Source organism: Grampus griseus (genome assembly GCF_964374135.1).
Source record: "Grampus griseus genome assembly, chromosome: 3".
Lineage (NCBI taxonomy): Eukaryota > Metazoa > Chordata > Mammalia > Artiodactyla > Delphinidae > Grampus > Grampus griseus.
This window is the reverse complement of record NC_139019.1, coordinates 11599033-11621154: the sequence shown is the minus strand read 5'-3', so window position 1 is coordinate 11621154 and position 22122 is coordinate 11599033. Positions and strand designations below refer to the sequence as shown.

At 40.4% G+C, this 22122-nt stretch overlaps 1 protein-coding gene across 1 annotated transcript in view; it reads left to right on the top strand.

The window, feature by feature from the left end:
• DNAH5 (dynein axonemal heavy chain 5) overlaps positions 1 to 22122 on the top strand; it is a gene marked incomplete at both ends in the record, with an annotated part of 219311 nt that overhangs the window by 25970 nt on the left and 171219 nt on the right. The window contains 11 exons of the mRNA XM_082652022.1: positions 1224 to 1445; positions 3240 to 3377; positions 4379 to 4555; positions 5504 to 5617; positions 6354 to 6461; positions 8857 to 8979; positions 9656 to 9871; positions 12733 to 12840; positions 16877 to 16962; positions 17817 to 18138; positions 19416 to 19622. Coding sequence (XP_082508148.1) covers positions 1224 to 1445; positions 3240 to 3377; positions 4379 to 4555; positions 5504 to 5617; positions 6354 to 6461; positions 8857 to 8979; positions 9656 to 9871; positions 12733 to 12840; positions 16877 to 16962; positions 17817 to 18138; positions 19416 to 19622 — 1821 coding nt within the window. The remainder of the gene's footprint in view (positions 1 to 1223; positions 1446 to 3239; positions 3378 to 4378; positions 4556 to 5503; positions 5618 to 6353; positions 6462 to 8856; positions 8980 to 9655; positions 9872 to 12732; positions 12841 to 16876; positions 16963 to 17816; positions 18139 to 19415; positions 19623 to 22122) is intronic.

Here is a 22122-nt window from a genome sequence, read left to right as displayed (position 1 = left end):
GGACTCCCTCCCGGCCAGCCGTGGCGTACTAACCCCTTCAGGCTATGTTCAAGCCGCCAACCCCAGTCCTCTCCCTGCGTCGGAAACCGAAACCCGAGCCTCAGAGCCTCAGCTCCCAGTCCCGCCCGCCCCGGCGGGGGAGCAGACAAGCCTCTCGGGCTGGTGAGTGCCGGTCGGCACCGATCCTCTGTGCGGGAATCTTCCCGCTTTGCCCTGCGCACCCCTGTTGCTGTGCACTCCTCCGCGGCTTCGAAGCTCCCCCCTCCGCCCCCCGCAGTCTCCGCCCGCGAAGGGGCTTCCTAGTGTGTGGAAACTTTTCCTCCTTCACAGCTGCCTCCCACTGGTGCAGGTGCCGTCCCTATTCTTTTGTCTCTGTTTTTTCTTTTTTTCTTTTGCCCTACCCAGGTACGTGGGGAGTTTCTTGCCTTTTGGGAGGTCTGAGGTCTTCTGCCAGCCTTCAGTAGGTGTTCTGTAGGAGTTGTTCCACGTGTAGATGTATTTCTGGTGTATCTGTGGGGAGGAAGGTGATCTCCGCGTCTTACTCTTCCGCCATCTTCCGCCTTCCCCCTCCACTCTACTCTTGAGCAAAGTTTTTTGATTGTTGTATTTTTCAGTTCTACTGTTCTCATTTGTTTTTATTCTTATAACTTATAGTTCTTTGTTTACATTTTCTATTTTTCCCATTTCTTCTCCGGAGGGATCGAATCAGCGCATGTCCCCGGCGCCGGCTGACCCGGGGCCGCAGTGCCGCCGCGCCGGGTCTGTGCGTGGTCAGCTCGGCCGGCCCCCACCACACCTCCAGCCTCAATTTTTGTCTGTACTTTCAACATACTTCCTTGGGGCCAACCAGAGAAGGCCAAGTGTGCACCCTTAACCAATCACACAGGGTGCCCTGCTTCTAGTGAGCCCACCTTCAGCTTCCCCAGGCCAACAACCTCCCCTCAGGGCCCACCTGAGCCTCCCTTTTCTCCACTAGGAAGCTTTCCCACTCCTCTGCCTGCTTTTGAGTCTCTGCTGAAATGCAAGTGATGGTGGCCGACTCCCTTGCTATTGCAAGGAATCAATTCTTGCTCTGAATAAACAGCCTTTGCTTTTCTCATTTGGTTGGTCTTCATTTATTCCCATAGGATATTTGGTTAATGAACACCATCAGAAATGACTCAGTAGCTAGGTTGCAGTTGAAGATAATTTTTACGATGAAGGTTTTCCCGATTGTTTTGCAGGAGGTGAGCTTCAACATGCTTGACACTGCAGACGGGGGTTTGCTCAACAGTGTGAGACGTCTGCTGTCGGACATCTTCATTCCTGCTCTCAGGGCCACAAGCCACGGCTGGGGTGAGCTCGAGGGCCTTCCGGAAGCCTCCAGCCTTCAGCAGGAGTTCCTGGGCTCCCTGGAAGGCTTCGTGAGTGTCCTGGTCAGTGCACAGGAGAGTTTGAAGGAGAAGGTAAGAACAAACATGTTATTCCTTCAAACATTATCTGATGGTGAACAAATCAATATGTAAGTGTGTAATACTTCTCTTAGAGGGCCTTGATTCCACTACTTGCAAATCTTGAAAATATTTTGTGGGTGTTTTTGTTGCCCCCTGAAGAGGTGGTGGTGACTAGATTTAAATTCCTATAATTTGGAGTGATGAGTGCATTAGGGGTTCCAAAGAAATGTTGGCCGCAATGGAGGATTTTACGCTGTCATGTCAGATGTTGGACTGCAAAGAGAAGAGTATGAAGTGCTTCTGGTATTGCTCTGCAGCCTATAAGGAAAGGAATTTGGAGCCAGAGTGTGGTGTGTGGTGTGTGTGTGTGTGTGTGTGTGTTTGGGGGGGGGTGGTTAGTGATAGCTGTGTGCTGGGGGAAGATGGGGGGGTGATGGTGGGTAGGGATGGGAGGAAGTCTTGAAGAGGAGGGAGAAGGAGAGACGAATTGACATATCTAGAGAGAGTGGGTTGGGTTCTGTGGTCCAGCCAGTGAGCAAAAGGGCCTTTAAGAATCAGTTTGGCATTTTCAGGATTTAGCTTCAATAAAATTCGTGCCACCTACAGTAAACCTGTGTTAGTGATTACCTGGGGTAGATGGTGGTGGATACAAAACCGTGATAGATGACAGCCCAGGGCAGGCATGTGTGGGAGATAGAGAAATGGATCCCATTAGACCAATGGCAGTGTAACGTTCACTACTCTCCAGGGAATACTGAGAACTTTTGGGACCTATTGGGATATTGGCAGGGAGGGATGCTATAGGCCTTTTAAAGGATGTGGGATGGGGGAGTTGACTAAATGTTATCCAGACAGGGGCAGGATGATTCCAGCTAACATCTGAGCTCTATTTGCAATTAACTATGATGCAGGCCATCCTAAATGCAAGTTGAGCCAAATTAAATAGTTGTTCTACTGAAAAGAGTAGTGTTTTCATATGGTTCCACTTCATACTGCGGTAGAGGTTTTAAAAAATGTGGGATGGAACCTCACACAGGAGACAGGCAGTGCCACTTCATGAAGCCTGGAAGCCTCCCCTGTAAAACCAAGGAGAGGTACAGGAGGTGTGGCAGACGGAGGGTGCAGTGTCTGTCAGGAGTGAGGAGTGGGGCGCTGAGACCTCAATTGAGAGACTCACAGGGCCAGGTGCACTCTTACCAGAAGGAAAATGTCCTCATCAAATATTGAGGTGTTTTGGGGTTATGTGTGTTTAAAAATATCCTAGGTTTCTTTGTCAAGTCAAAATCCAACACACCTCTTTTCCTACCCCTCTCCACCCCTCCCTCCTGAAATGAATCTGTGTATTTGCCATTGAACTTGCTAACCATAAGGAAGTTTTTGGATAAGGACATGAACGTCTTTTCCTCTGGTTAGTTTCCAAAAAGAATATGATAGATTAGAATTACCCCTCCCCCCCAGTCAATTTTTTTGAAGGCCCCCCACTTTCTTTGGTTTCATGAGTTGACTACTTAATTTCCAAGTTCCCTATCAATTCTCAAATTCTGTGATATTATGTCTCTCTCTCTCTCTCTAGTTCACTGTTTGGTGGTTTTTTTTTTGACCCAAAATTTGACCTCAGATCCAATCACCTCTACTGGTGTGCTCAATGCAATATGTCTCACTGTGTTTTCAAGGACATTTCTCAGGAAGCAAGATAGTTTAGACTAGAGAGAATCCCCTTAAGATCCTTTTGGATCAGTCAGAAGTGTGTGTATTTGTGTGTGTTAAAATAGCATCATCTGATTATTTAACTTTCATTTTAATTAGGTGAACCTTCAAAAGTGTGACATATTTGAACTGAAAACCCTGAAGGAACCTGTAGACTACTTGACTCTAGCTAATAACCCTGAGACTTTGGAAAAAATAGAAGGTTGTATGAAAGTATGGATCAAACAAACAGAGCAGGTAATTTTCAGAAACGAAACAACAGAAACTAGCTATCTGAACACTGACTATTTCAGATGCCATGTTACTGAACCAGCCAGTGGAAGAAGGTATGTCACATCCCATTCCCATTTGCCTAAGTATTTTACCACAAGTCCCTAACAAGGTGACAGGTGCAATGCAATTTTAATTTATAGTCATTAGTTAAGAGATAGTAAGAATTCTAGGAGATGAAAGTAAATAACTTTATATAACTAAATGACTGTACTTGGCCAGTTTTTTTTCTGAAAGGTGTAAGTTACTTTGAAGAGAATCTCTCTGTAGAAGTACAAGAAGCTTTCTAATTCAGTGTGTCCTCCAAAACAAAGCTCAAGACTTAACCTTAAAAAAAAATATTTTCAGGGCTTCCCTGGTGGTGCAGTGGTTGAGAGTCCGCCTGCCGATGTAGGGGACACGGGTTCGTGCCCCGGTCCGGGAAGATCCCACATGCCGCGGAGCGGCTGGGCCCGTGAGCCATGGCCGCTGAGCCTGCGCGTCCGGAGCCTGTGCTCTGCAATGGGAGAGGCCGCAACAGTCAGAGGCCCGCGTACCGCAAAAAAAAAAAAAATTAAAAATAAATAAATATTTTCAGAAAAGTCCCAAGTGAAGCTGGATGTTACATCAATAAGGAAGCATAATGGAAATTAACCAACTGAAGGCATGAGGGCTTTCCAAGGTTATTGTTCTCTGAGGTTCTAAGTGAATAGCCAAGAAACTTTCTGAGGTCAGGTCCTCCGAAAGTTCATGAAAGCTCCTTTAACAAATAGTTTTCCGTTAGAATGAGTCAACTAAATTTTTGTTGAAATTTAAAAAATGGATACATGTTAAGTTAGTAAAAGGCTGTCATTTGAAGCATGCAGATGAATAAAAATATATCACGATTCAGATAGCAGAATTCACTTCTTTCCTTATGTTTTGCTTATGTATAACTTTTATATCTCCAGCCCTACTCACTGGTTCATGGGCCTTCTGTGCACTTGCAGGTCCTTGCCGGAAGCAATCAGCTACGGACGGAAGCGGATGACCTTGGGCCCCGAGCAGAGTTGGAGTACTGGAAAAGAAGACTGTCTAGATTTAACTACCTTCTGGATCAGTGGAAGAGCCCAGATGTGAAGGCTGTGTTGGCAGTGCTTGCTGCTTCCAGGTCGAAACTTCTGAAGGTTGCTTTTCGCTTTACGAAGTGGGAATGAGAATTCTGTATGCATATGTCCTGGGGGAATTAGGAACAGAAAAATGTCATTCTACTTCTATGAAAACGACTTTAAGGTTGGATTATACTGTCCTTTTATAATTTTGGATACTGTGGAAATAGCCTTTGAATGAAAGGTATTTGTTGGCTGGTGTACATGTATGTATGTGTATTATTAGAGGGCATTGCAAGTCATTAAGATGTAACATAATAACACGATTGTATGTATATTATGAATTCAGACCAACGAGGAGTAGTAATAATGAAACCTTACCTTATCTATTTTTTTTTTTTTTTTTTTAGCACTGGTGTATTTGTTTTATATCCCTGTGTAACAAATTACCCCAACACTTAGCCCCCTGAAACAACAAACATTATCTCATAGTCTGTGGGTCAGGGATTTGGGTGCAGCTTAGCTGGGAGCATCTGACTTGAGATCTAGCCTGAGGCTGCAGTCAGGGTGTTGGCTCATCTGAAGGCCTGACTGGGATTTGCTTCCAAGTTGCTTATGTGATTGTTGTGGGATTCAGTTCCTTGCCGGCTGTGGGCTGGAGGCTCCCTTCCGTTCTTTACCACAGACAATATGGGAGTGAGGTGCAAAATGGATTCAGCAGTCTGTGGAGGAGCAAGGGTGTAGGTTTAAATGGAGGTGCTGCCCTCTTGAGGCTTTGTCCTAGTTATTGAATAGATGTCCTAAGAGAAGGCCTGGAAGAGATACCTTTGAAAATGTTGTCAAAAAATTTAAATTGCTCTTCCGTGTGGCAATGCCCCCCACCCCTCTGGATTCAGTTTTATGTGAGATGCATAGGGCAGACTGAAAGTCTGACCCATGGGACTTGTGATGACTTTTAGCAGCTGTTATAGTGGAATTTCCTCTATTAATAATTGCATTAAAATTTCTTCCCTGTACTGTGCTTAGACTTGGCGGGAGATGGATATTCGAATCACTGATGCAGCTAATGAAGCAAAGGACAATGTCAAATATCTGTACACACTTGAGAAATGCTGTGACCCCTTGTACAGTAGTGACCCTGTGAGTTAGAGATTTCTACCCCCTTGGTGTACTGATGACCCTTTCGCACTAACTGAATTGAGTGTGGAGTTTTGGTTTGTGATTATTACAGTCTGTTGGAAAAGTCTTAGAAACTTCTTTTTATTCTTAAGAAAGTTATATATATATATATATATATATATATATATATATATATATATACACTTGTGTATCTACTTCTGTGTCTCTATATATCTATATATATATAATATTTATATCATATATCTGTCTGTCTAGCATCTATTTATCTATCCAGATAAGATGGACAGGACATGCGACGTTATATTTTAAAAACATTTATTGCATATTCCATTTCCTATTAAATATTGCAGTTGACATCCTGGACTATACTCAAATAACTGTGGGAAGAGTTATTGGCTCATTCTTTTTCTTCTTCTTTTTTTTTCATTTTAACTTTAGGATGTGCCTGTTTTTATTTATTACAAAATTAACTGTTAACACAACTTCCTTGTCCATAACAGAAAGTTAGTGTTTCTTGCATTGAAACAAAATTTGATTAACTGTGTGTGACTAAATAATAAAAATAAAATTACCCCTAAATATATTCTATTTATGTAGAGTGATAGATAATATTTTAAAAATTTAAATAAAAATCTTTTACCTAAATTTTTTTCTAATGAAGTAGGAAGGATTAGCCTATTGGAATTTTGCTGAGTTTGATATCTGTTTCCCTGAAAACTTTTGTGATGTTTTCCAGATGTCCATGATTGATGCTATTCCTGCACTTATAAATGCAATTAAAATGATCTATAGTATCTCTCATTACTATAACACCTCTGAGAAGATCACGTCTCTGTTTGTAAAGGTAAGTGCATAGCATAGAGTCCATGGTCACTTAGATTTCTTTGCCAATGGTTAATTTTTTTTTTTTTTATAATTAGAAATGACCATGGGACTTCCCTGGTGGTCCAGTGGTTAAGAATCCGCCTTCCAATGCAGGGGACGCGGGTTTGATCCCTGGTCAGGGAACTAAGATCCCACATGCTATGGAGCAGCTAAGCCTGCACGCTCTAGAGCCCGCAGGCCACAACTAGAGAGCCCATGCGCCACAACTACCGAGCCTGCATGCCACAACTAGAGAGCAGCCTGCACGCCACAACTAAGACCCAACACAGCCAAAAATAAATAAATATTTTAAAAAAACCCATAAATCTTTTTTTTTAAAAAAGAAATTACCACATTGGTGCAATCCAATGTCTATGTACCCTACAATTAAAAAAAAAAGCTTAATCTCTCAACAGAGAGAGGAGGCTGATTCTAGCAAATCATAAGGCATTATTTCCCAAAGTAATTAATATAATAAATATTGTATTATTTATATATATGTATATAAATATATATTTACATTTTTTATATATAATAAAAATGAAAGAAAGCTTCTTTTTAGAATTTCTTTCCTTATTTTATTTAGCACATGATTTCTATCTATTGGGTAAATTTTAATTAAGAAAAACTATATTTAACTGGCTATCTTCAGTTTCGTATTTTATGTGCCACTGCTCCAAATTTATTTGATGCCACAGTTGTTTACTTGGTGTTATTAGAACAGTAATCATGGTAATAAGAGCCACTTGCAACGTTCCAGTAATCCATAAAGCAATTATAATGATTCTGCCCAAAACCATAACGATGTTTAAACCTTATGTCCTAACTCATAAGTGTTTATGGTGAGCATTGTTGCTTTTTCCCATTTTTGAACAGTCTCTAAGAAGTAAATGACTTTTTCATTACCAAGGCGAAAGTTTTAAATGTTGTATTAAAATAGAGGCATTTTTGACTCATCAGGACTGTGTTGTGAATACTAATGCAGTAAGAGACATGATTCTTCCCAGGAATAGGGACATCCAGCCTTGAGAGCTTGATGGGAAACTTCCTTCTGCTCTCATACTCAGGAAGAAAGGAGGGGAATCCACAAGACCCTCTTCCAACTTCTTCACACATTAATGTTATGTTGGGGTCGGGAGGGGTATTCCCTGAGAAGAAGACTCAAAAGTCAATTTGTGTTATTACTCCAAGTTTCATGCATTTGCAAGGCTTATTTTGGAACATAATTGTGAAACCACCATTTCTCTCATTTTCAAAAACCTTTCATTATGAAAAATTTGTAGCAGGTACAAAAGGAAAGAGAATTGTATGTATATGTACGTGTCACCCAATCATCAACTATCAACACATGGCCGATTTTGTTGCACCTAACCTTTGCACTGCAAATCCCAGACATCATGTCATTCCATACCTACAGTATAGACCTCTAGTTTTCCTTTTAATTTATTAAAAAATCACCAAAAGAATTCTGAAGTCTTTTTTTTTTTTTAAGTTTGGAGGGATAAATAAAATGTTGGCAGTTACACACATTATCTTTCCTCTTTCCTCTGTTGCCTTCTGCTTTTGACATTTCTGCTACAGATCATGGTGGCATGAAATGATCAGGGTGGACAATTCGTTTCATGGCACTGGGAAACCGTGAGTTAGATTTTAGAGCAGGCTGCCGAAGAAGGAGACAGGGTGGAGGAAGCTCTTGACAGCTTTTAGGTAGGGAAGTGAATCCCTTCTTGGTTGGTTAAGATGTTCATCCTGCATTAACACAGGGGTCTGAATCGGCAATTTTCTGTAGTGCTTCCAGCTCTGTGATTTTACAAATGACTTTGATAATAGATGTGTAGAACTTAAAAAGTTGAACAGATAGAAGCAGAGAGTAAAATGGTGGTTGCCAGGGTCTGGGGGAGTGTGGGACATGGGGAGATGTGGGTTAAAGGCTACAGACTTTGAGTTATAAGGTGACTGAGTTCTGGGACCTAATGTACAGCATGGTGACTATGGCTGATATTGTACTGTACGCTTGAAAATTGCTAAGAGAGCAGATCTTAAGTTTTCTCAACACACACACACAATGGTAATTATCTGGAGTGTTGGATGTGTTAATACTCGATTTTGCTAATCATTTCATTATGTATATGTACATCAGGCCTCACATTGCACACCTTAAATATATACAATTTTTGTTCGTCAGTTATACTTCAATAAAGCTGGAAAGAAAGAGGGTTAGTGCTTGATCATAGTTGTGATGGAAAAACAATACATCCAAAGATTTATTTACAGATTTTATACTCGGAGAGGTAGGAGAGCTAAGGACCCTTTAGCCCAATTTATGTTTGATGGCTGCTTAATGTCCTTGGCATCATTGTATTGGAAAATTCCAGGTGACCAATCAGATGATATCTGCATGTAAAGCCTATATTACCAACAATGGGACTGCTTCGATCTGGAGCCAACCACAGGATGTTGCTGTGGAAAAAATATTATCTGCAATTAAACTGAAGCAGGTAACGGTCAACTTGATAATATATTTAGATTTTTTATTATTTTTACATTGTTTTTTGCCAATGCACCTTAAATCATTTAGCAGTTATCATATTAGTGGTTGCTAAAAGGAATGGTAATCTTTTACTGTTAGGAAAACTTGAATGTTAATAAATCAGTCCCCCACATGTGTTCACTTACTTTACCCTTTTTGAGGGCCTGCTATGTGCCAACACCACACTAAGTACTAGAGATACAAAAATGCAGTAGTTTTCCTTAAGCTTCTTGTAGACGAATGGAGAGATACACAAAGAGTTAAGCTTCTACTAACACAGTGGGACCCAGGGGGAAAGGCTGCATCTTTGAGTCACCTTATGAATAATTAGGAGTTTGAACTTCCCTGGTGGTCCAGTGGTTAGGACTCCACGTTTCCAACGCAGGGTGCATGGGTTTGATCCCTGGTCAGGGAAGTTCCGTATGCCATGTGGCCAAAAAGAAAAAAAAAAAAAAAAATTAAGAGTTTGCTAGGTTGGGGGATGGGAAAAGATGACATCCCAGGCTGATGAAGGAGTAGCTACAGAGGCATGAAACTGAAAGGTTTTGTAATTCCACCCTAAATTTGCTGTCGCTTTCACTTAAGAGAATAAGGTTGATATCTTTGTTGTGTTCCCTTTCTTGTATTTTGGTTTTTACTTTAAGGAATACCAGCACTGCTTTCACAAGACCAAACAAAAGCTTAAACAAGATCCAAATGAAAAACAATTTGAATTCAGTGAGATGTATATTTTTGGAAAATTTGAAACTTTCCACAGACGTCTTGCCAAGATAATGGACATCTTTACTACCTTCAAGACATATTCAGTCCTAGAAGATTCTAAGATTGAAGGACTGGAAAACATGGTCACTAAATACCAGGTACTGTTTTCAAAACTAAATTTGCTACCCTTATCCATAATAAAACGTTAATGTGTTATGCAAATGACTGTATTCAGAAAGCTTTAAATAATCAGTCTCTAATGTAAAAGATAAGCTCATGGCCCTTAAACAATAAAGAAGTTAAATCTATTTGAGAATTGTGTAATGGTGCTAATATATTCTTTTCAGCTATGTGATTATGAGAATGACTTCCCTATAGCCTAAAATTAATCATCATTAGCAAAAGCGTTTTCATTAGTAGCACAAGAAAAATGTTTAAATATAACTTATTATTTCATTTATTCATGCAAGAAATATTTCATCAAGCATATACTGCATGTCAGTCTCTCGTTGACCCTGAGTTCTGAGTGGTTGGTATCTGATTATATCTGCAGTTAAGCATTTATATGGACTCATGTTAAAAAAATAATAGGGATTGGATTTTATTTTAGCTCTACTATTTTTTTTTTTTTGCGGTACGTGGGCCTCTCACTGTTATGGCCTCTCCCCTTGTGGAGCACGGGCTCCGGACGCGCAGGCCCAGCGGCAATGGCTCACGGGCCCAGCCGCTCCGCGGCATGTGGGATCTTCCTGGACCCAGGCACGAACCTATGTCCCCTGCATCAGCAGGCGGACTCTCAACCACTGCACCCCCAGGGAAGCCCTAGCTCTACTATTCTTAATTATTTCGACTTTTGACAGCTTTATGTTGTAAGGATATATGTGTAACTAATCTTAGTTTTTAAAGTGGGCACAGGGATCTAATGTTTCGAAGATTTTTAAAAAACAATTTGCAAACACGATGTGCTTTGCATTTTTAATGTGGATATAGTCAGTTTTTTCTTGTTTGGGGACAGTGCCACTAAACCTTAATTTTTTTTTGTACTTGAATTTGAAAAGGATCATATAATTTACTGTCACTCATTGATTTTTCTACTCTAAAAGTTTAGGTCTATATAAGAAATCTTTTCATTTCCTGAGTATATCAGATTTGGGGAGAGAAAAAGAAAAAACCTTTTCTATATATATGTAGAAAGTTCTGCCTCTGAATCATCACATGGTTATTTTCTCCTTGGCCTCTAGATCTTGATTTAAATGACCCTCTCAATTAAGTTTTCCTTGAGCTCTGTTTCACCTCAGTCACTCTATGTTACTTATTTTTTCACTGTCTGCAATTATCCTGTTCATTTATTTGTGACTTATATAGATTCCCACCCTCTCTCCCCGACCGAGGATGTAAATTCCCGAGGGCAGGGATGTTTCTTTGTTCTGTTCATTTCTGTATCTTCCAAGTTTGCTGGCATATAATAGGTGTGCAATAAATATCTGTCAAGTAAATGATTTAGTAGATTGAGTTTGATTAGTTGGTTTAAAGGTCATGATTAATCAGCTTATTTACTTAATACTCTTAAGTGACCATTAAATCCAATCACAAAGCAGAATTTTCTAAGGGCCGCAAATCTTTTAAAATATAACTTTAAAATGTAGGAATGTAGCTTTTCCATACTTCTTTTACACATTTCCTGTAACATGATGGGTAGCATTATAACATTATATATACACAATTTCTGAATAGACCTAATTTTGTAGTTATACGGCATGAAAGAGTAGGTTGTTTTAACTTGTAAACTTGATTCAAGAAGTTATGCAGCTTATACACTCTTGTCTATTGAGACACTTGAGGTGATGTTTAAATGGAAATATCTTTGAAGAAGTGTTTGTGGAAGCTGGCCCAACATTCTTCATAAAGATTATAGGCCTGTATCAACAGTGCGGGCACCGAGTTTGAGAACGGCTTAGTACCTGGTTAAGAATGATCACAGAGCATTAGAGCTCATTATTCAGAGCAAACAGAACTTTGGATAATAGTATTTTCAAGAAGATGAGTTTCCTAATTTGCACTGTTATAGTCACAGACTGCAGCTTTGGAGGAAGCAATTAATTCTAGAGATTCTTTAAATAGTAGATTATGGTTTGATATTTTATTTAGGACATTTGAGGCTTGGAGGATAGTTTTTCATCTGCAGATGTTATAACTGTGTTCTTCCTAAGTTGTTTGTATTCTGTTAAAGTCTTATTTATTTTCTGAGAAGACAAACTTTTCAATGAAAAATATTTTAGTAAATTCTACTTTGGGCTTGCTTGCTTGCTTCCTTCCTCCCTCCCTCCCTCCCTCCCTTCCTTTCTTTCGGCTGCGTCGGGTCTTAGTTGCAGCACATGGGATCTTCGTTGAGGCATGCGGGATCTTCCCTTGCTCTTCCCTTGAGGCGCACGGGCTTCTCTCTAGTTGTTGTGTGCGGGTTTTCTCTTTCTCTAGTTGTGGCGTGCAGGCTCCAGGGTGCATGGGCTCTGTAGTTGCGGCATGCAAGCTCTCTAGCTGAGGCACGTGAGCTCAGTAGTTGTGGCATGAGGGCTTAGTTGCGTCGCGGCATGTGGGATCTTGGTTCCCCACCAGGGATTGAACGTGCGTCCCTTGCATTGCAAGGTGGATTCTTTACCACTGGGCCACTAGGGAAGTTCCCTGGGCTTCTTTTTCTTTTTCATTACTTCCGATGTAATTTGTAAGAAATTTTTAGACAGAACATCTTTCCTAATTTTCAGGTGAGGTTTTTATTTGATATTTTTCTTCAGAAATACATAAAGTCTCATGAAAATGCTTTCAAAATTATGTATTTGAATGCATTCGGCAATATTATACTACCTGTAATATACATGAAGCAATGAGAATAATTAAAGAAATAAGGCTCCTCTTAAATTGATTTTTGGGGAATGGTTGCACAGGTTCTATATTTAAAGGTCATATTTACCTAAGTAATGCAAGAATATTGAAATATTGTCTTATTTCTTTCATAACATTTCAGGGTATTGTTGCCACCATAAAGGGAAAGGAATATAATTTCTTAGACCAGCGGAAAATGGATTTTGAGCAGGATTATGAAGAGTTTTGCAAGCAGACTAATGACCTTCACGTAGGTTGGTTAATGAAACTCCTGTTGACAGTCTGGTGTTTATTTTTTCCGTTCTGTGTAATGCTGGTTGTCATTACCCATTCAGAAGGGAGAGGCATCTTCATCATGGAGGTGACCGATAGCAAGCTTGGCCTGCATTTTGTGATTTCAGATTAATGACTGAAGGCTCTTTTTCATGGATTAAAGGGTCATAAATATAGCTTTGGGTAATGATCTGTGATCACAGACTTCTGCATGTGTTCCGTCTTAGATCTCAGAAAATTAACTTTTATCTTCTGTTGAAACAGCATTATTAGAATATAGAAATTTGTTTCCATTTGTTTGTTACTTTAGCAATGATTGTGACCAGAGGTAGCTTGAGCAAATAAATGGTCAGCAATGCCTGGCAGATCTCAAAGGCAGGGTTACAGCTGGCCTTGAAACAGTGGCACCAGGACCGGCTCAGCACCTGGACCCCTCTTGGTCTCGAAGCCCCATTCTCTCTTCCTTCTCTTGTCCCTCCTCCCACCCCCGGACCAGCCCACAGGAGCAGCGTATGGCCGTCAGCGGCTTCTGAGAACATATCACGGAACCAGCCTCATCTCCAAGTTCCTAAGGAAAAGGTTGGATTAGCCAGTTCTAATGTGGTGCCTTGTCCTGGACCTGTTAACTGTGGGGTCATATGGTAAAAGCAGAGGGGATGAGATCCACTTGCGTGGTTGGGAGCGTTTATTATCAGCTGAGGAGAACCAGGGAGGGTAAGATTGGGAGACAACCTAACAGGTGCCCACTATAATCAACATGCAGACTTCTTTCCATCCCAGTGAGATCTAAAGTATGCACCTTTCTGATTATTAAAGGAAAAGGATCATTCTGTTTCTTCTTTTCCAGAATTTTTAGTTTGAAATAAATTTATACACTTCAAGGGAAAAAGAGCTCCAAAGCATTTCTGGAGGGATGAGTTCAGTGTAGGACTCATAATAAAACTAGCTAATTCTATGTGTCAGGTCTGTTCTCAGCACTTTATAGATGTTAATTCATTTAATACTCACAATAATCTGATAAAGTGGGTGCTCTTATTACCCTCTTTTTGGAGAGGAGGAGACCGATTCACAATGAGGTTAAGTGATTTGCCCAAAGTCACAGAGATGGCAAGTGGCAGGCTGTCTGGCTCTAGGATTCAAGTTTTAAACCATTATGCTCTAAGACATTTCCGGTGATGGGAAGATAGAGTGCCGGTAATAATTTAAGCGCTGATCTCTTTTGGGGGCCGATTCAGATGTAAGGAGTGTGGGTCTTGATCTCTTGTTGATGGGCGCTGGCAGATCCTGAGTCTGTGCTCCACGGTCAGTGTTTATTTGTCAAATCTTCATTTGTGTGTCCTAGCAGTTTCTGATCACATGGTACTTCAGTAGTTTGTATGTGGGATATAGGTAGATGGTGAACACCTTGAGGGCAGGAATTGTGTTCATTCCTATTTATGTCTCCAAGGCCTAGGGGATAGGACCTTATGTTACTGGAGAGCAAAGAATGTTTGCTGAATTAGTGTATGAGTTGCGAAATAATAAGGAGTAGACTGCTAAGTGAAATAAGTCAAGCAGAGAAAGACAAATACTGTGTGATATCACATATATGGAATCCAAAAAAATACAACAAATCAGTGAATATAACAAAAGAGAAGCAGACTCAGAGAAATAGAGAACAAATTAGTGGTTACCGGTGGGGAGAGGGAAGAGGAGAGGGGTAATATAGGGGTAGGGGATTAAGAGGTATAAACTATTCGGTATAAAATAAGCTACAAGGATATATTGTTCAACATGGGGAATATAGCCAATATTTTATAATAACTATAAATGGAGTATAACCTTAAAAAATCACATCCCAGTTCCACATATATCAGGGGCATCAGATCTGAAAAAAAGCACAGGTTTTACTTTAAATGGAACATAAATGAAATGACCCAATAAAATGTTTAAGAAAAAAATGGAAAAGAAAGATAATTACTGATAAGGTAACAAAAAAATAAGAACTAGATTTATTGCAATTAAACATGCATTTACTGTACATTATTTATGTATAGACTTCTATGCTGTAGCTTATGGATACAGAAATAAATCAAGTTGATTTGCCCTCAGAAATCACATCAGACACGTGATATGATTGAAATATAAGTACGTATATGTTATAGAACAGAGTAATGAATATATTATTAAAGAAGGGCAAAGAGTGGCTAAAATGGCTAATTATAAAAGTATAATATTCTGATATTGTACTGGGAAGTAAGGATCCAAAGATAAGTTGACATATTCCAAAGAAGTTCTAAAGAAACTTATACGGAGAACAGACCTGCAAAACATTACATAGACTCTGAGAACTGCTACAACCCATAAGGTAGGGTGTGAACCTAGGAGAAAAACAGTTCCATATTGTTGCTTGACTGGGATTAGGAAAGGCTCCAGAGAGGAGGCCATGCTTGGTGTGAGAACATGATTGATGTTTTCCAAGTAAATGGAGCGGAAATGAGAGTAATGGGAAGACCGTTTCAAGACTGTGCCACTTTTTATCATACTGAGAATATAATTTTATAAATGTTTTAAAGTCTGTTTTTTTAAGCACTAGTTATAGATACTAATTCCTAGTCTTCTTGAATTTTTCTTTTTCATTCAACACTTTTTTTTTTTTTTTTTTTTTTTTGCGGTACGCGGGCCTCTCACTGTTGTGGCCTCTCCCGTTGCGGAGCACAGGCTTCGGATGCGCAGGTTCAGCGGCCATGGCTCACAGGCCCAGCCGCTCCGCGGCATGTGGGATCTTCCCGGACCGGGGCACGAACCTGTGTCCCCTGCATCGGCAGGTGGACTCTCAACCGCTGCGCCACCAGGGAAGCCCTCATTCAACACTTTTATTCATCTTGTCTTCCATCTCAAAAATGGTCCACTTCTCTCCTTGGTTTGCTGACCAGTTTTCCTCTGACTTCCTTTTCCCTTTCTCCATCCACTTTCTCTTAACTAACATTTTTATACTCTCTCCTTTAAATAATTCACGCACTGTCATGAATTCAGCCTTTGTTTCTGTAAAACTGGGGGGGCATATACTGACCTTCCCATGACTCTGGGTGTAGTGAGCGGGGGTGATGAGTCTTGGAGACGGAATGGAGAAAACCAGTAACTGTGGCATCTCCAAGATGTGAGACTGGAGGGTGTGTGTGTGTGGGAGCATGAGATATACTGTCCATGAGTGATTTGGATCAGGGTTGTGTCCAGGGATCTGCTGTCAAGGGCATCAGGGCCTGGGATCCTGTCCAGATTTCAGGCTCATGCTTATACTAATATCAAAGAGATGCAGCACGTTAGAACCAGGCGGGCCATTGGAAGTCTAGAAGGATATTGTCTCCAGTGGGCAAAGTAAGGCACTGTTTAGTAAAGGACCAGCGTTTGAGGTGGCAAGCCGCCTTAGGAAAAACTGAGTAGGGCCTGAGAGCCCAGAGCTAAGAGGACTAGAAGATTCCACACCAGACTCCAAAAGACTGAAAGAATGGACCTAAGGCTCAGAGAGAAAAGACTAAATTGAGGTCTTAGGTGTTCATGAAGAGCTCAGTGTAGGCCTTTGTGAAGCCATAAGTTAGAAAAGCAAGGAAAACCAGGTCCAAGCGTTAGGGCTCAGTAAAGATTTACTGTGTCTCAAGTTCTGTATAGTTTATACTCGGATATTTTTATGTCGTGAAAAAATTTGAGTGTTTATTTAGATAGGCTAACTGTACAGTTCTTCAGTGCAAGAAGATTTCTTGATCCTAAGATGTGATGTTTGTGGAAGAAATATCTGGTCCAATATCCCTGGGGCCTGCCATGGCACCAAACCCTATGACTGCTCTGGCCTTCACGTCCCTCTTTGTTCTGGACATTTATCTTTCTTTAAGCTTAGATGAGTATTATCTTCTCTGTTATACTTTGTCCTATATTGTATGTGCTTGCAGAGATGGGGAGCTCTTTTATCTTGTTGCTAAGTAGAATTTTTTGCAATGCTAATTCACTGTTCATAATCAGACTTTATTCTGTTTTAGAATGAGTTGCAGAAGTTCATGGATGTTACGTTTGAAAAGATTAAAAACACAAATCAAGCTCTAAGTATGTTAAAGAAATTTGAAAGGTAAAAATTTGAAAGACTTTTCTAAATTCTAGTTTCTAGATTAGGGTAATATGAACATGGTTTAGCTTACGTTATTATTATTTCATATTCTAGTGGGAAGGAAATCCTCTCTTGACAATCTGAATAACAAGGCCACAGTTTTAAAGTTCTTCAGAGGATTAAGAGTTTGTTTTATTTCCTCTCAGCTTTGAAATACCTTGTGACTGCCTATCATAATATCACTTAATGTTTAAGTAATTTTTTTTTTTTTTTTTTTGCGGTACGCGGGCCTCTCACTGTTGTGGCCTCTCCCGTTGCGGAGCACAGGCTCCGGACGTGCAGGCTCAGTGGCCATGGCTCACGGCCCCAGCCGCTCCGCGGCATGTGGGATCTTCCCAGACCTGGGCACGAACCTATATCCCCTGAATCGGCAGGCAGACTCTCAACCACCGCGCCACCAGGGAAGCCCAGTGTTTAAGTAATTTGAAGAAACTCTTACCAAAAGTTTTGACGAGGTTTTAAGGATTGATACTATTTAAAAAAAAAACCAAAAACCAAAAAACACTCTAGGGAATTCCCTGGTGGTCCAGTGGTTAGGACTTTGTACTCTCATTGCCGAGGTCCCGGGTTCACTCCCTGGTTGGGGAACTAAGATCCCATAAGACAAAAAAAAAAAAAAAAAGAAACAAACCGAAAAGCTATAACCTCTCTATTTGATATGATTGACAGACTGATTCCATTTTGATTTTTTAATATGCTAGCACAAATATTTCATTCTCTTCCATCAGCATATGTTTTTACGGTAAGTCTTAATAAATAAGATTTCTCAATATCATCCCATTAATTCAAGCCTTTCACTTTAAAAAAAAAATCAGATTGGATATACCTAATCTTGGAATTGATGACAAATACCGGCGTATCCTTGAAAACTATGGGGCTGACATTGATATGATCTCGAAGCTGTATACGAAGCAGAAAGACGATCCTCCTTTGGCTCGAGACCAGCCTCCCATTGCTGGGAAGATTCTGTGGGCCCGACAGCTCTTCCGCCGGATTCAGCAACCAATGCAGCTTTTCCAGCAGCACCCGTCTGTGCTCCAGACGGCGGAAGCCAAGCCTGTGATTCGCAGTTACAACAGGGTGGCCAAGGTCCTCCTGGCGTTTGAGGTTCTCTACCACAGGGCATGGCTTCAGCAAGTGAGTCTCTGCATGTATGCTCTTCAAAGACGACTCCATAAGAGTTTATAAACTGCTCGCATTGGGCAGTTTTATTCCCATAGAAAGTTGAGTTTGTGGGTATTTTATAAGACAGGGTTGGTTGACTCTCAGTAATCAGTCAAAGAGTGTAATATGTCCCTGAAGAAAAACAATAATTAATTTTGGAAAAAAGATCGTAAGCCAGGTAACAGAAACTCATTTTTTAAAAAATAAATTAGTTATTTATTTATTGGCTGTGTTGGGTCTTCGTTGCTGCGCGCGGGCTTTCTATGGTTGCGGTGAGCGGGGGCTACTCTTCGACTTGGTGCGCAGGCTTCTCATTGCGGTGGCTTCTCTTGTTGCGGAGCACAGGCTCTAGGCACGTGGGCTTCAGTAGTTGTGGCTCGTGGGCTCTAGAGCGCAGGCTTAGTAGTTGTGGCACACGGGCTTAATTGCTCCGCGGCATGTGGGATCTTCCCAGACCTCGGCTCGAACCCGTGTCCCCTGCATTGGCAGGCGGATTCTTAAGCACTGCGCCACCAGGGAAGCCCCAGAAACTCATTTTTATTTAATTTATAAACTCCTAAGGAAGAAGATCCTGTTTATGGGATCCTGTACCTGGTTGATTAGGATTTCTCTTTCTTTTTTTTTCTCCATTGTGTCTGTGAACACTAGTATGCCTGTTAAACAAAGTTTTAAATTTTATTTGGCCATACTAGGTTAATCAAATTATATTTCATACCCTACCAACACTTGTATTTCTTTGTAGATTGACAGGAAGTATTTTGGAGGATAAAATTCAGCCTAACAAGGCCTCTAAAATGGTATCTCATTTTCCTAGTTCAAACTTTGGTGTCTGAATCAACAACAGAGATGTCTCTGTAGTGTTTTACCTTGCTTTTCTAGATAACTGAAGACTGAGCTTGGTAGGTTTCTTGAAACTTTTATTAGGAAAAATAACTGAGTAGGCACGAAGGTATCAGGGAGTGAAGTGGCTTTTGAGAAGTCACCTTTATTGCAGTATCCACTTATCAGGTGTGAGAGATTCACGACCCAGGCATTTTGTTGAATTGACTGTACATCACCACCAAGAACTTGAAAACTCTTTCCTGAGAGTGAAGTTAGGAGAAGAGTGAGAGACCCCATTGTCTTTAGTTTGAGAAGCTCAAATCCATGGAAGAAGACGTAATGACCTTCATACCCAGAAATGGCCAAGCTAGATACCCTGTGTCTGCATTGAACTCTCTACTAGTAACAATGTTGATCTCTTCTCACAGACTGAAGAAATTCATGTAGGACTTGAGGCTTCTTTATTGGTGAAGGCTCCCGGCACAGGGGAATTGTTTGTAAACTTTGATCCTCAGATATTAACCTTATTTAGAGAAACAGAGTGCATGTCACAGATGGGTCTGGAAGTTTCACCATTTGCAGCTTCCCTTTTCCGGAAACGAGACATATACAAAAAGAACTTCAGTAACATGAAGGTATAGTACTTTTATTTTTTTTTTTCCCTTCTTGGCTAGCCCCAGTGTGCATTAAAAAAAAATCTGGTGGTGTGTTACTGTTGAGAAGCAGAAAGTGTCCAGGATGACTGTAGTGGAGTGACTGAGGCTAGAATGTAGAGTTGGCGAGGGCCAGGTCATCATAGAGCTTGTAAACCAAGGTTACACGTTTGAGTGCACCAGGAAGCCATTAGAGGAATCTGAGCAGGAGAAAAAGGCATGATGTCTTTTACAATAAAAATCATTCTTTCTGCTGGGTGAGGAATAGATTCTAAGGGGACAAAAAGGGTCAGTGTGAGGCTAGTTTGAGAGCTGTTGCACCGGTTCAGGATGGAGATGATGGCAGCTTGAACTAGGATGCAGCAGAGTAGTAGATCAGTGAATTAGAGAATGATGTCAACAGGCAGGTTATGAGAGAACTCAAGGATGATCCCTTTGTTTTTGATGTGAGCAACTCAATGGAATTATTCAGTCGTTACGTTGGTTGTATTCTGCACACATGTTCAGTAACATGCAGTGGCCCCAAATGGAAGTTCCACTCGTGGAGATGGCAAAGACTGGAACTAGCTTGTTTTGGGGGGCAGAAAGGAATTAATATCTCCCATCTTAAGTATAAGATGATTTTTAGAGATCCAAGTAGAGGTGTTATCCATGCAGATAGATATGTAAGTCTGGAGTTGAGTGGAGAAGTCAAAGTTGAAGGTGTATTTTTGAGAGTTATTAGAATATAGTTGCTATTTAAAGTCATTGTCCTGTATGAGATTTCCAAGGAGGAGAATATAAAGAAGCGTAGAGGGCCTACATTGAACCCTGAGTTGTTCCAATATTAACAGGTCTGATAGAAGAGGACAAATATGCTAGTAAAATTAAGGATTGCCCTTTGAGGCAGGTGGAAACCAAGTGTCAAGGAAGCCAAGGGTAAGAAAAACCTCATGATGGAGGGAATGGTCAGCAGTGACAAATGCTGCCCAGAGGATGCTCAAGATGAGGTCAGAGGTGCTGCCACGATATTTGACAACATGGAAACCATTGTTAGAACTTTATAGTGGCCAATATCATAGGACAAGCCCTATAAGGCCACACATTTGCATAATGCTTTACATTTCAAACCGTTTTCATATTCATTATTCCATTTGATATTTTCTACAGCCATGTTAAGTAATTGGAATAGAGTACTATTATATTATTTTAGAGATGACAAAACCGTGGCTTAGAGAAATTAAATGACGTAGCCAAGGTCTCATAGCTTGTAAGTTGCAGAGGTAGGACAAGAACTCAAACTTGTAGTCTACTGTTTTCCCACTCTTTCATGTTATATTAAAAAGTTAATATTGGCAATGGACAGACATTCTTCAAATGTAAGCTCATCAGATACTAGTCAGAATGTTGGAATTCCCTTTTAGATTTTTCTTGGATGTTAGAAAAATAGCTAAGTCAATCTACATATTTGTAAAGAAACAGTTAGTTTTACTATATATAAAATAGGTAAACAACAGGGACCCACTCTAGAGCACAGGGAACTATACTCAGTATCTTGTAATAACCTATAATGGAAAAGAATCTGAAAAAGAATATATATATATATGTGTGTGTGTGTATAACTGAATCACGTTGCTGTATATCTGAAACTAATACAACATTGTAAATTAAATATACTTCAATAAAAAATAAATAAAAAAGGAAAAAGAAAGTATTTTTATTAAGAAACACTGTTTATCAGAATATAAAATTACTAATGATAATTTTGTCCACAGAATTGCTGTTTCAGTTATCTGTTGCATGTAACAAACAATCCCAAAATATAGTGGCTTAAAGCAACCATTTCATTATACCTCATGATTCTGTGAATAAAGAATTTAAGCAAGGCTTGGCTAGGTGATCCTTCTGTTCCACATGGCATTGACTAAGATTACTTAGTTCAGTTGGCAGATGTTTGATCTGGAAGGTCCAAGAAGGACTCATTCTCTGGTTCTTTGGTGGGAATGGCTGGAAGTTTCACTTAGTTGGGGCTAAGGACTGGAGAATCTATGTGAGCAGTCCAGGATGGAGGGAGGCCTCAGGGTAGTAGAATTTCTTATAATGCAATTCAGGATGCCAACGGTGGGTGTTACAGTAAGCAGGGAGGAAGCCACATGGCCTTTTGGACAGCCTCAGTATCATTTCTGTTGTCTTCTGTTGGGCTTCATAAGCCCACCCAGATTCAAGGAGAGGGGACATAAACCCCACCCCATTAAGGGAGGACGGTCAAAGAATGTTTTTAAACCACCACAGCTGCAAATGACAATTCTAACAAGTGAATTATCATCTGGGTGACATTTATTGTATCTTGAGTTTGAAAGCATTAAAGGTTCCCACTCACTGCAAGTACCTGGTAAGAGCAGATCTATTGACATGTTTTGGAGACTATCTCAGGTGTTGCTGAGTTATTGTGCTGAATATTTAACAGTTTTCAGGCTTCTACAGACATGCTGAAGTAGCTGAG